This window comes from Clytia hemisphaerica, unplaced genomic scaffold (genome assembly GCF_902728285.1).
Source record: "Clytia hemisphaerica strain Z4C2 unplaced genomic scaffold, Clytia hemisphaerica genome assembly, whole genome shotgun sequence".
Classification (NCBI taxonomy): domain Eukaryota; kingdom Metazoa; phylum Cnidaria; class Hydrozoa; order Leptothecata; family Clytiidae; genus Clytia; species Clytia hemisphaerica.
Window position 1 is genome coordinate 238641 of NW_027103974.1, and position 12563 is coordinate 251203.

The 12563-nt window shown below is 35.2% G+C and overlaps 2 protein-coding genes and 1 long non-coding RNA gene across 3 annotated transcripts; 1 reads left to right on the forward strand and 2 right to left on the reverse strand.

Annotated features, from left to right (window-relative positions):
* Positions 1 to 622: 622 nt before the first annotated feature.
* Positions 623 to 5946, reverse strand: LOC136810615 (uncharacterized). Its single transcript, XR_010847134.1, has 3 exons — positions 5858 to 5946; positions 1754 to 1823; positions 623 to 671 (listed from the first exon to the last, which is right to left on the reverse strand). It is a non-coding gene; the product is annotated as an uncharacterized lncRNA (long non-coding RNA).
* LOC136810613 (uro-adherence factor A-like) lies at positions 2438 to 11885 on the forward strand. The gene is made up of 6 exons (XM_067067176.1): positions 2438 to 4551; positions 4864 to 4995; positions 5909 to 5976; positions 7320 to 7470; positions 8838 to 10679; positions 10951 to 11885. The coding sequence occupies exons 1-6, from the start codon at positions 2640 to 2642 to the stop codon at positions 11805 to 11807; spliced, it is 4962 nt and encodes a 1653-aa protein (XP_066923277.1). The 5' UTR covers positions 2438 to 2639; the 3' UTR covers positions 11808 to 11885.
* Positions 8009 to 8685, reverse strand: LOC136810614 (UDP-N-acetylglucosamine transferase subunit ALG13-like). The gene has a single exon (XM_067067177.1). The coding sequence runs from the start codon at positions 8661 to 8663 to the stop codon at positions 8163 to 8165; it is 501 nt and encodes a 166-aa protein (XP_066923278.1). The 5' UTR covers positions 8664 to 8685; the 3' UTR covers positions 8009 to 8162.
* Positions 11886 to 12563: the final 678 nt, after the last annotated feature.

Sequence of the window (12563 nt, forward strand, 5' to 3'; positions counted from 1 at the left end):
CACGGATTTGATATCAGAGAAAGGTTAAATCGATTGATAATAATTGACCAAAATCTAATTGACCTCGTAATGGACTGAAGAAACTCAAATGAGCCTGGGAATATACACGTTTTTTTTATAAGGAACACGTTTATAAGGAACTCAAGGCTGAAAATGGTTCAAAAAATAAGGAATTGTTAAGGAACTGTTCAGGCTGAGAATAAGTGGATTTGAAAATAATGTACCTTATTGGGACTAACTTGACCAAATTTTGATCTTTCAAGGGGCAAAAAGTTCAAAATTTCCCATGCAGTAAGGAACTCGATAAGGAACTTTGAGACTGAAATTCACTGTAAAACTCCAGGCTCAGAGCAAAGTTAAGGTTCCTTATAAAAAAAAAACGTGTATAAGAAAAGAAGGGATGATCGCTAGATTAAATTCTTCACCAGTTTCGACGTCTCCAAGGTTTGACTTTTGGCATCTCTTTGAAATCTCTCAATTGCAATTAATCTGAAACCTAGAAACATAATTGACATTAACAAATTTTCTCCTTAAATTTACATACAGAACATTAGTGAGAAGTAAGGAAGAGGCTCGCCTTTAATTATACTGTAACTTAGCGGTTAATGATGTGAAATTACCTGTGTGAATCTAAAACTCCCAGAAGAGGGAATAGCATTTTTCGTTATCAGCTATTATAAAATGAAAATCATAGTTTGTGTGTTTTTTTTCACCGAAGAGAGATACTCGATGCAAAAGAAGCGAAGAATTTTTGACAAGAGAAAGGGAAAATATTTACAGTTAATTTGCAAACCAAATCACGCTTTTCCAAATGGGGACTGTAAATAACTTTTAACTTTGAAAGAAATATTACAAATAAAATGCTTTAGGAGGGTTTTGAACTGGCAAAGATGTTATTTAGTTTGTATTTTAGTTTGTTGACAAGTCGTGTTATTTCATAGGTTTCCGAATGTGTGTTCCGTTCAGAAGTAAAAATGTTCACACCTTCGGCAGAAAGTGTGGAATATTTTTCAAACGTTCTTGAATCTTTTGAGAAGGTGTTCTATGTAAACGATGTGTCGTGAGACAGTAATCTGGCTTGTTTTGATTTTTGAAAGGTTATAACATGCTATTTCGTTTGTACTCCGCTGTACTCTGCTGTTCCTATTTTGAAGTCTTTCGTCTATTTCAGTATATTTTTGCTATTTTTTGCAAAATAGTTTCTACGACCCCGTGTCACAGACCCGGCTGGACCCCCAAGCACCGGAAAATCTAGCCGTTTCGTCCCCAGTGGGAAAGATCACAGCTTCGCTGGAAGATTGACTTAAATTTCATTCCCATTTGAAATTTAATGTAACAAATTTCACTCTAAAACCATCCACACTGGATTTTTTGAGCTGCCGACAAAAATATTTCTATCCTGATTGGGATTTTGATAAATTTTCATCCCTTCTGGGGAAAAATCCATCGGGATGCGAGACAGGGTTATACATGTTTCTTTTTTATAAGAACATCCAAAATTTTTTAAGCCTTCGGATGTTCTTAACTTTTTGCGGTTTAAGCCTAAAAATGTTCTTAACATGTTCTTATTTTGACCATTTTATGAGCATTTTTTGGCCATTTTCCTAAGGAATTGGGTGTTTTTGAGTCCACAAAGCCTTAAAATGTTCTTAACTAGTTCTTAACATTTTGGCCATGGAAACCTTATGTTCTTATAAAATTTGTTCTTATAAAAAAACAAGTTAAGAAGTTTATTTCCTGTATCCACACTTACTGTACTAGCTGGATCTCATTTTTTAAAATAATTACTGGATCTTGGTTGTCCGACATCCGTGATTTGAATTCTGAAAAAATCAAAGTAATAATCAAATTTCCAAAATATACCTAGATTTTAAGAAAATGCTAGAATTAGAAAATGTTAAATATTCATGATGAGAATAATATACTTGGGATACTGACCATCTCGTGTATGTAATTGTATAACTGTTGACAATAGTGTATTTTTAAGGTTTTGAAAATAGCTGTAAAACTTTGATAAAAATGGGGTATTATGGTGTTTTTATTTGAGATGTTATTGATGCTTTTCAGAGAAGTATAATCAGGTATATGCTGTGTATATAATGTTGTGAGCAATATATAGTTAAAAGAGAGGGTTGCTATTAAATGCTTACTTTACACGAAATTGCTTGATGAATTATCATAATATCGTAATGATACCTCTTAATTTAAAATTAAGAACATTAAGAGTATTACAAATACTAAGAACATATTGATTCAAAACGATAGCCCATTGGCTTTCTCGACATTTTTTCCGGATTACTTGTAGAATGTAGCGAAAGCTACAATTTGCAAGTAGAACAGAACTATTTTCCTGTAAGAGGGTCTTAAAATGGTACTGCAATAAAGTTATGACATACATCTCTTATAGCAGAAATATTCCATTTGTTCTTATAGATACAACAAAAACCGCATTTGAATTGGCATTAAAAGCTGCTTGTCCACAAACCGAAGAGAAAAGAGGAGAAGGAGATAAAAATAAATGCTGTTACAATAGAAATTATCCGATCAAAAACGTAAACAAAATATATCGTGGTCACACAAAGAATTTATTAAAAAGATCCTTATCGTGGCCGTTGGTTTGTAGTGAGTGTGTTCATATCATGGATGAGTGGGAAGTCTGGGATCTAGCTGTCGACGAGAAAGCGCTGAACGATTTCGAAACTTCTGAACAACAAGAAAATCATGTTAATGATAATGAAAGTAATATTAGTAGTAGTGGTACAGAGGAAACCAAAGAGATCGAAAGAAGTATAGAACGAAGCACGCGTGTTTCAGTACGACGATCCTTCCACGGTGATTCCAGTCTAGATCTAACTTCCACTAGCCCGGGTCCACAGGAGGATTCAGCTTTAGAGGAAGTCAGTATAACGTATGTTTTTAAAGAGCGAACAAAATCGAATGACAATTTACTAACAAAGAGTTACGACCATTCTTTGAGCTCTACGCCACGCCGTAATAAATTTTCGTTCCGACAATCATTACGGGAACGTCTCAGTTTGAACTTTAATAACAATAACGAAAAACCAAACAGCAGCGGAGAAGAGCGAGAAGAGACAACAACAAAATTAAACATCAAAGACAGAGTATTGTCTCGTTTAACATCAAGGAGTACTTTAACAGCGGAAAACCAAACAAATATGATATCACGATCGCGTTCTATGGAACACTTAAGACAACATCAGAAAGATGACAATTTTGGTAAAAGTAGTGGTAGGAATTCGTCGTTGAGTGAAGCACAAAGTAAAAGACATTTCAGTGCCACGAGGAGCGATTTGACATCTGTAGGACTTCACAGTGACGAAGAAGATGATCAAATAAACGTGTTTTTAGATAGCAGTGACGACCATTTAGATTCGACAAAGAATTTTGAGAATTCTGATCAATTTACTGTTCAGAATAGCAGTACACCTAAGAAGTCAATCGATAGATCACATTCTTATACTGATATCAAAAAGATTAAGAATAATCACGGAGGGGAGGACATTTATTTGTTATCAGTACCAACCAAAACGTCAAGAAATAATTCGATAAGTCGTTCAAAATCCCTTGAAAACGTACATCATCAAAAAATGATGCCAACTAAACCTGAAGATAGATCTACTTCACCGAACCGTTCGCCCGTTCTTAGGCGACCGAAAGCGAGAACTTATTCAGACTCGTTGAAATTAGACAGTGGGTATTTTTCACCCGATGATTTGAGAAAGGATTCTGAAGGAAACACTCCAACTGAGACAAAAACACCGTCATATACGATTACTTTTACACCCGAAAAATCGAATTCCGATGAGTCACAACATACAAGTAACCATACAACACCTTCAATAGCTCAAGGTCTTGCCTCGATGATTCCACTGGGGGTAGGCGAGACGATGCTAGATGGACATAACACCGATAATATAATACATAATGTCGAGTCGGTTCACTCTGTGGAGGAGCACGGGACTTTTAATTTGAAGTTAGAAGAGCACCAACATGATTTTGAGCTCTCCTTCACAGAGGAGGAAGAGTACGTTGACATTGATTTTGTTTATGAAGACGAAGAACCTACGATGGAGAGTCGTGAAGAACGTGAAGGGGATTCTATTGAAGAAGAACATTCAGATGGAGAGTTGATAAATGACGTCATAGACGATCATTCACATAATGCTGAAAATGAGGAGGATGAAGGATACAAAAACTTCGAGAAAGGACTAAGAGAAGGTCAAAAAGCAATCGACGAAACTGATTGCCCTAAGTATCGATTGTTGAATCCAAACTTGACACCCTTACAAATTCGAGTCCATTCTCCTAACGGGAGCTTAGATGAAGATGGCTTCCAAATCATGCATTCTACAGACCCGAATATCAATCATGAAGACCCATCTTTTGAAAGTGTTGAAGAAGAAAATGAATCACCTGGTTCATCATCACCTGAGCGTCGACGTACTTCATCCAACGAGTGTCAATCGCCGTTCGAAGACAGTATACAATCGTTCGAAGCACATGAAAGGGAATGCGCCAGCACAGCGCCAGGTAAAAACAGCTTTAAGTTTAAATTTAGATGGACGACGATTATTACTGAATTCGAAGTAGACGCTCATTTCATTCAACGAAACATTTACTAAAGATTTTAAGAAATTGGCTTAATTTCAAGTCTTTTTTGCATGCTAGTAGCTAAATTTCATAAAAATTTGGATTCAAATCTTTCAAAGAAGCAATACTAGTTTGGGTCCCAACTTATGATATTTTGTTAAATTTCGTCAGTATTTTCAAAGACCCAGTCAAAAATCGAAAATCGGAAATCGAAAGCCAACTTTCATACCATATATCATTTCAAATGTTTAGGTACACCAGTGGACATATCATTTGGTGACGATTTTGACGTCATAGAAGATGGAAATGATCGACGAATGACGTTGGCCTTGTTGGATTATCTCCCACCAATCAACGAAGATGTCGAAGAAGCAAACTCTAATTGTAAGTAGTTTGATATACTGAGATCATTATCAGTTTATTCTGGATTTCAAATTTCATGATTTGAAGGTATGCATTCATTTTCAACCCTCCCAAACAGACAATCATTTTAAACAAGGTTTTTTTGTTGGTCATTATATCTTTAAATGTCTTATCGACATTTTATAGAACCTGCAGAGCCAATAGTCTTCACTCTCCACTCTGAACCCTTAAAAGTATTTCTTGTTGAGCAATCTTTAAGTCTTTATTCATCGTTAGGAAGGTCATATAGATAAACTAAAAATCAAAAGATTATATAATAGTTCATTGAATTATACTATCTTACAAATTGTGGTCGATTTTTTAAGAAGTGTTAAGAGAGATTTATGACCTTCATTGAGATCTATTTTTATCTTATAGCAGAGAAAAAGTTTTACAAAGTATATTACAAATTCTCAGTCTGTACTCAATCTCAAAAATCTTTACCTTGAAGGGAGATTATTCTCACTTATGAATTTCCAAAAAAAACTTAACATTAAAAAAACATCCGTATTTTAGAGTAGTGGTTAATTTCCAATAAAACCCGAAAACAACTCGCTCCAAACTAGTTGAATACCTTAGTAACGAGTATAACAACTAAACATGGGATCAAATAAGCATAAAATATGGATGAATATGGCTTCTCCTACACTATATTAATTACAATGAATCCTTGCGGTTTATCAAACAAAGAATTTAAAGAATAAATCCGATTGAAATTTTGCTGAAAAATTGAGAAGAATACTATTTTGATTAAAAATGTTCACTCAAAACAAATTTTTCCAAAATTTTACCAAGTGTTAAAGAATCTAAGTTTAAAATTGGACAATGGAAAGCTTTCACATACCTATCGTCTTTCCGCGAACATTGTCATTTCAACCGTTTAATTTCTTCGCAGGCGGTGCAAGCGTGGATGAAGGAGATGAAGATCTGCCGCTGGCTATCACCGCTCCTGAAAATGATGAGGTAAGACTTTGGACTTTTGCAAATAATATACAGAGATCACTTAGTATGAGGATCTAGCTGTGGTATCAGATTCTAACCGCCAGTGTATTTTCTAAGTAATTTCTGAAATCTGAGGCTTAGGATTACTCTTAATTTGTTCTTAGGTTTTGGCCAATTTTAAGCCTCGTGTTCTTATAAAATTGTTCTTATATTAAAAAAGGCGTATACTGAGTGTACTTATGCTGTGGCAGTGCCATTGTAAGCTCCATTGACGACTTTCTGATCATATTGAGTCTTAGTTACTGATCCATAGTGTGAATAGGGCTTTAAAATACATCCTCTTTGTAAAACTTACCTGAGGTAAGCGCTTGATTCAAAGTCTGTTCAGGGCTTTAAGATCATCCTTTTTGCATAACAATGCCAATGTTTATATTCTAGTGAATGGTTTTAAAACCGGATCTATTTTCTGTAGGTTTTTTGCATAATACTAGAATAAAAGAAAATCAAACAAATTTGAGAGATTCATAGAAAGTTTCAAAACTCACAAACTTCTACAAAAGTTTTGTCTTTCAGAAAATTGGCTTAAATAATTCGAGGTCAAAAATAGAGAAATATTACTTCATCTTATCTATATTTTGAAGTGTGAAATTTGTCCTGAATTGGAATATATTGGAGTTTTGATTTTGAAAGAAAAACAGAGAGTGTTATGGTTACTAAATCTCTTCAGTCGCTTGTCTTTGTGAGCTCTTTTACTCTGTTGGAGCAAATTGAAAATAAATCAATCTCTCTTTCATGTGAAGGCTTAATCTATCTTGTGTGTAGGGGTTTTAACAAGTTCTCATATGTAAATGATATAGTGACACTATACAGTGTTTTAATTAATAGTAGTGATATGATACTAGGACCAGTAAAAAAAGAAATAACTTTCGGAGCAAAACAACAACAGAAATATTTTATATGACACTATAAAAAATATTGGATGTTGGACGAAAAAACTTCTGAATATTATTTTGTTCACAACACTCAAAATGGTTTGATGAAGTGAAGTTTAGAGGAAGAAGAGTTTGAATGATTTGAGATTTGTAAAAAAATGTTCAAGAGAATCAAGAAACTTCAACTGGCTTCTTGCGTTCCAAAGAGGAGCAGGAAAAATAAAAAGTTAAAGGTGAATAAAGAGTAAATTCTCAAAATGGGAAATTTTTCATGACCTTCGCATTTTAAAGATGATGGGTTGAAATTAGAAATTTCGAAAATACTATAAATCTAAAATACTAAAATAAATAAATTCGAATGTAAAAACTAGCTCTAAAAATTGGTTCATTAATTGATTGATTTTCACTGAAATATATATATTTTCTTTTTAGCACAAGCGGACGTTATCAGCAGAGAATTTACGACTTCACAATCAAGAGAATGGACAAGAACCAGTAAAGAAAACCATTTTGGAGGATTTTTTGAGTACTGGAGCAAGTTCACCCGATCCAGTCTTTAAAGACGAAATCAACAATAATAAAGGTAATATTTTTCTTCATTTTTCTTTAATTTCTTCTTCACTTTTTGGGAAAACTTTACCCAACACTTACTGACACTCGACTCAGCATTGTTTCAATGTTTATTTATTTAACGTTAATACATGGATGTCATGTACGTTGGATGGGCATTACTTTAATATTTTATGTCAGATAGGTAAGGATTAAGGAAAAAACATCTTCCTTTCTTATCTGCTAATCTTCCGTGTTTCACTAGAACCAGGAACTTCTTAGATATGAAAAAATCACGGACTTCAGTTCCCGTTTCTCTCTGATATTTAACATGATTTATATCAAATGTTTATTGAGCTGAAACCTCAACGAAAGATAAAAAATCTAACCGTGGGAATTACTTCTGTATGCTTAGACATGAGATGAGATTCATTTTTTTATCAAAATAATCGAGATACACTCAATGAAAGGCATCAAAATGTTGTCAAGGATCACTTCAAATAATTTGATTTGCCACTCCTAGCTCAAAATAATCTGTGGTATTAAAGAAAATAATAAGAAAAATATGGTGCTAAGGGTCTCAAGTAAAATATCTTGGTATTTATAAAGAGCTGCAAAATGTTCATTCAATCATAATGGATAATTTTTAGTCAGAGAAAAATTTGACTTTCGGGTAGTGGTGATCTAAAAGCATTTTCTTCGCAAAGAAGTTTCTACGAAGAAACTTTAAGAAGAAACAATACCGACAAATTCATTCAAAAAATTCCCAAAAACTTTTTCATCTACAGGTTGCTTGTGTTTCAATTGCGTCAAATCTTTTGTTTGCAATGTCTCCAAGAGACTTGCGCACGTGCAATAAAACAAATATCCTTCATCCGCCATCTTGCTTGCTAGTTCGAATTGATGGTTATCCATTAATTCTTCGTTGACAACAACAATAAGTGGTTTCCATAGTGATAAGGTTTCTAAAATACTTCCTGCGCCTGCATGACTGATAACGAGGCTAGCCTCATTCATATCACCAGCAATTGAATCTTTATAATCAAAACATTCGATTTTCAAGCATTTATGATTTTCTTTTGAGAGTTCAAACTGACCACGCCCTTTTTGTAAGGTTAAATGGGTATACCCTTTTTCTACAAAATGATCCAATACCTTTGTTGATGTGACTGCATTGAGAAGCGAATCAAATTCGGTTGTCCCAACCGTAACAAATATATTTTTCATTTTATTCTATTCTTTTTTTGTTTTTACTGAAAAATAAAAAGATGAAAATATTAGTTAGCGATGTTAGAGTTTGCAAAAGTTGAAAAAATAACCTAACGCAAATGAACTCTTTCTATTCTTTTTTTAAATATTCATCATTCCATATCGAAACTTTATTTCATATCTTTTATTCAGACAACACAAGCGAAAAAGAACTGGCGCTTGATACACCAGACAGCACAATAACCCGACCAATAAAAGATGCAACATCAGACGAAAACCAAACTTTAAAGTCAGGCAGCGATGATAAGCAGAAAGGTGACGTCATAATTGTTGAAGAGCAGATAGTCGTTACAGAGGAAGTGATTCATTTGGAAGGTCGCCCACCATCACCAGTACCAGACATCTTGGTTGAGGAGGTCCAAATATCGGATGAGAAGGATGATGAAGATGATAACACGACTTTAATTCTAAAGCAACAAAATGCTGATTTCACAAGCCGTTATACATTGACTGATGTTTCAGATTTAGATAGCGACGAAGAGCTAGATGATCTAGAGCCGCCTGCAACATCAAAAGAAGCTGTGAAACCTGTAGCTGATTCCCTTGATGATAATCTACCAAATGAGCCAGAACCACAAGCTGATGACCAGCAATCGTCGTCAGCACAAAATACTATTGCGAATCCAACTGATCAGATAGTTACTACCACTACTGAAGATGAAGTCACAGCTCATGAACAATTGACCACCATAGATCCCAAAATACCACAGCAGCAACCAAACGAAACTAGCGCCACACATGAAAGTGAAGATACACCAGAATTATCTCAACCTCTAGTTTCAACAGAACCTATAGACTTCAACCACCAGACGACTGATGATACTAGAGAACTTACTCTTGATTCAGAAGTGACTTCCAGCAATGATAGTGAAGCCACAGAAATGGTTAAAACTTCTCTTTCTCCTGACAAAAGACCTCATGAACTATCATTAGACGATTCAATATCAAGTGAGCAATCCGTAGACAAAATACCACTTTCTCCAGCTGTTGATATGTCTATATTGACAGAAGATATCAAAGAAGCTGAAGTATCGACTTTACCAGAACCAACATTATCTTCTTATGCATCTATTGGCAGTATTGAAAACAATGCCAAAGATGACACACAAACTGAAACAAATGAAGAGTTGGAGAAGAAAAACTCAGAACTAAACATTCACAATAATGATGTAAACGAAACCCCAGAGCCGCAAAATCCTGAAGAAATACAGGAAAGCCAACCAGTAAATGAATCATTAAATAAAGAGTCGATCCCAACCTCAGTTTCTGATGAGAGTGAGACTGAACAAACTGAACCAAACGAGGAAAACTGCAATAACGTAGACGAGACAAACAAAGTTCTTGAAAATCCTGAAATCGATAATAAAAACCTGGAGAGTCTTGGAGAACACCAGAAGCTTCCTCTAATAGAAACCATCAATTTGATTTCAGACGATAACGAAGATCAGGACCAAGTGTCGGAGCTCAGCCAACAGACCCTTCAAATCAAACACATGCCACGTCAACAGACTATTGAAGACGCGATACTTTCCAACCAAATGAAGCAAGACCAGCCCAGTTTGAAACGAGATCCTTCTCTAGCATGGGATGATTACCAAACAAATTATATCGAAGATGACTATTATGACCAAGACAACAAGGTAGATTCTAAGCTAGATGATAATACAACCGTCTCGAATCCTGTGGAGAGCTTAGTTTCTAAGCTAGATGGTAGTGAAAATGTAATCGAAGAGAAGCTTGATTCTAAGCTATCAGACAACGTGGCGATCACTGAGAATGAAGAAGACAAAAACAATGATAGTTGTAGCAGTGAAAACGCTTTGGAGATGTACGAAAGTGTTGAGAACGAAAGTGTTATATCTGAAGAAGTACTGTCGACACCAAGTGATGATAAGGAAGTTGAACCAATACAAACTTCTGAAGGGATTTCATCAACGCCGGAGCCAACCAAACTGACACCAGAAGAAATGGAAGGTAAATAGTGTTGAATTTTTTTTTTTTAAATACGAGTTTAAAGTCTTATTTGTAAAGGCGAATGTTTTGAAGCACAGTTGAAAAGTACCTAATATTTACGAACCTTTTTTACTTTTTAACCGTAAAATGAATAGTATTTTTCATTCTCTCAAAAAATAAATCAAGCTCTTACACCGGATTGCCGTAGTTGCCACTGCTCTTTCTCGTTATCGAGACCATTAAAAATCATTACGTTCATTTAACAGTTCCAATCTGCCTTTCAAAATTTTAGGACTATTGACCGAACTGGAGGACAATCAAATTTCGACAATCACAAGGATTCTACGTTTCAAAGATCACCATCAATGCACTCACTTACTAAAGAAGAAAATACACAACACAAACGTATACACCATATATTATCTACACCTTTCAACTAGTGAGTTTGACCATGATCAAACCGATAATGGATTTAAATTATACGAACTGCTCTCACACCAGGATATGGATCAATTTGCGTTAGTACTCAACGACCTTTTGTGTTATCTTGGTGTCATTAAATCTGAACACCCAGTACCAAATAATATCAACGTGAAAACACTTTTACGATACCTGACCCAGCTCATACAACACAATGACTTGGACGCACACACCATACAAACTTTTGTTTATTTCTTAATCAAACCATCCGAGAATCTTTCTAAGCATCATAAAGAGAGAGTAGAATTCGTCGAAGCATGTTACCATGCAGAAATGAGAGCTCTGTCACAGGATACAGCCAACATTGACTCGCTTATGAATAGAGCTTTTGAGAAGCTGAGCACATATCTGGTGCATTTGGATAAAGAACGAAGCAAAGAAATAACAAAAGAGCACATTATACAGAAAATAACAGACGAAAATTTCAATCAATTTGCAATAGGAGCTTTCATGTTTATGGGGTTATTAAAAAGCGAAGAACATGTTGCTACAACTAATGATCTTTCTGCACCATTGTATCTACTAGACTATATCTTAGAGAGCATGGAGACATTACCTAAAAGCAGTTATTACATCTTAACTGCATTCTTAGGCGAAAAACTATCGCGGAAGTATAAATTCTGCAATAAACAAAGGATAACTTTATACAATAAATTAATGAATAAATAGTCGAACGTGCGCAACGCACTGGGCTCAACTTCAGTGGCTTCAAATCATTCATAGGCCCAATTGTAGACCCCCAGATATTCACCCAATGAACAAGTGTGCCAAATTTCAACCAAATCCGATCATTTTGGAGGCCTGTAGACTGCTCCAAAGCTTTAGCCTCGTTTTGGCAAAAAACTCGTTCCCAGGCCCCAAAAATCAAAATTTTTGAAAAATGCAAAAAGCACCCCAAGATATTCACCCAAGGAACAAGTGTGCAAAGTTTCAGCCAAATCGAACAATTTTTGAAGTCTCCAGGCTGCCCCAAAGTTTTAGCCTCGTTATGGCGAAAAACTCGTGCCCAGGCCCTAAAAATCAAAATTTTCAAAAAATGAAAAAAATGCCCCCAGATATTCACCCAAGGAACAAGTGTGCAAAATTTCAGCCAAATCGAACAATTTTTTAAGTCTCCAGGCTGCCCCAAAGTTTTAGCCTTGTTTTGGCGAAAAACTCGTGCCCAGGCCCCAAAAATGAAAATTTTCAGAAAATGAAAAAAACACCCCCAGATATTCACCCAAGGAACAAGTGTGCAAAATTTCAGCCAAATCGAACAATTTTTGAAGTGTCCAGGCTGCCCCAAAGTTTTAGCCTTGTTTTGGCGCAAAACTCGTCCCCAGGCCCCAAAAATCAAAATTTTTGAAAAATGAAAAAAACACCCCCAGATAATCACCCAAGGAACAAGTGTGCCAAATTTCAGCCAAATCGAAGAATTTTTGAAGT

Coding starts and splice junctions, on each gene's coding strand:
- LOC136810614 (XM_067067177.1), bottom strand. CDS start 8,663: ATGAAAAATATATTTGTTACGGTTGGGACAACCGAATTTGATTCGCTT.
- LOC136810613 (XM_067067176.1), top strand. CDS start 2,640: ATGGATGAGTGGGAAGTCTGGGATCTAGCTGTCGACGAGAAAGCGCTG. Junction 4,552..4,863: donor ATGCGCCAGCACAGCGCCAG/GTAAAAACAGCT, acceptor TCAAATGTTTAG/GTACACCAGTGGACATATCA. Junction 10,680..10,950: donor GACACCAGAAGAAATGGAAG/GTAAATAGTGTT, acceptor TCAAAATTTTAG/GACTATTGACCGAACTGGAG.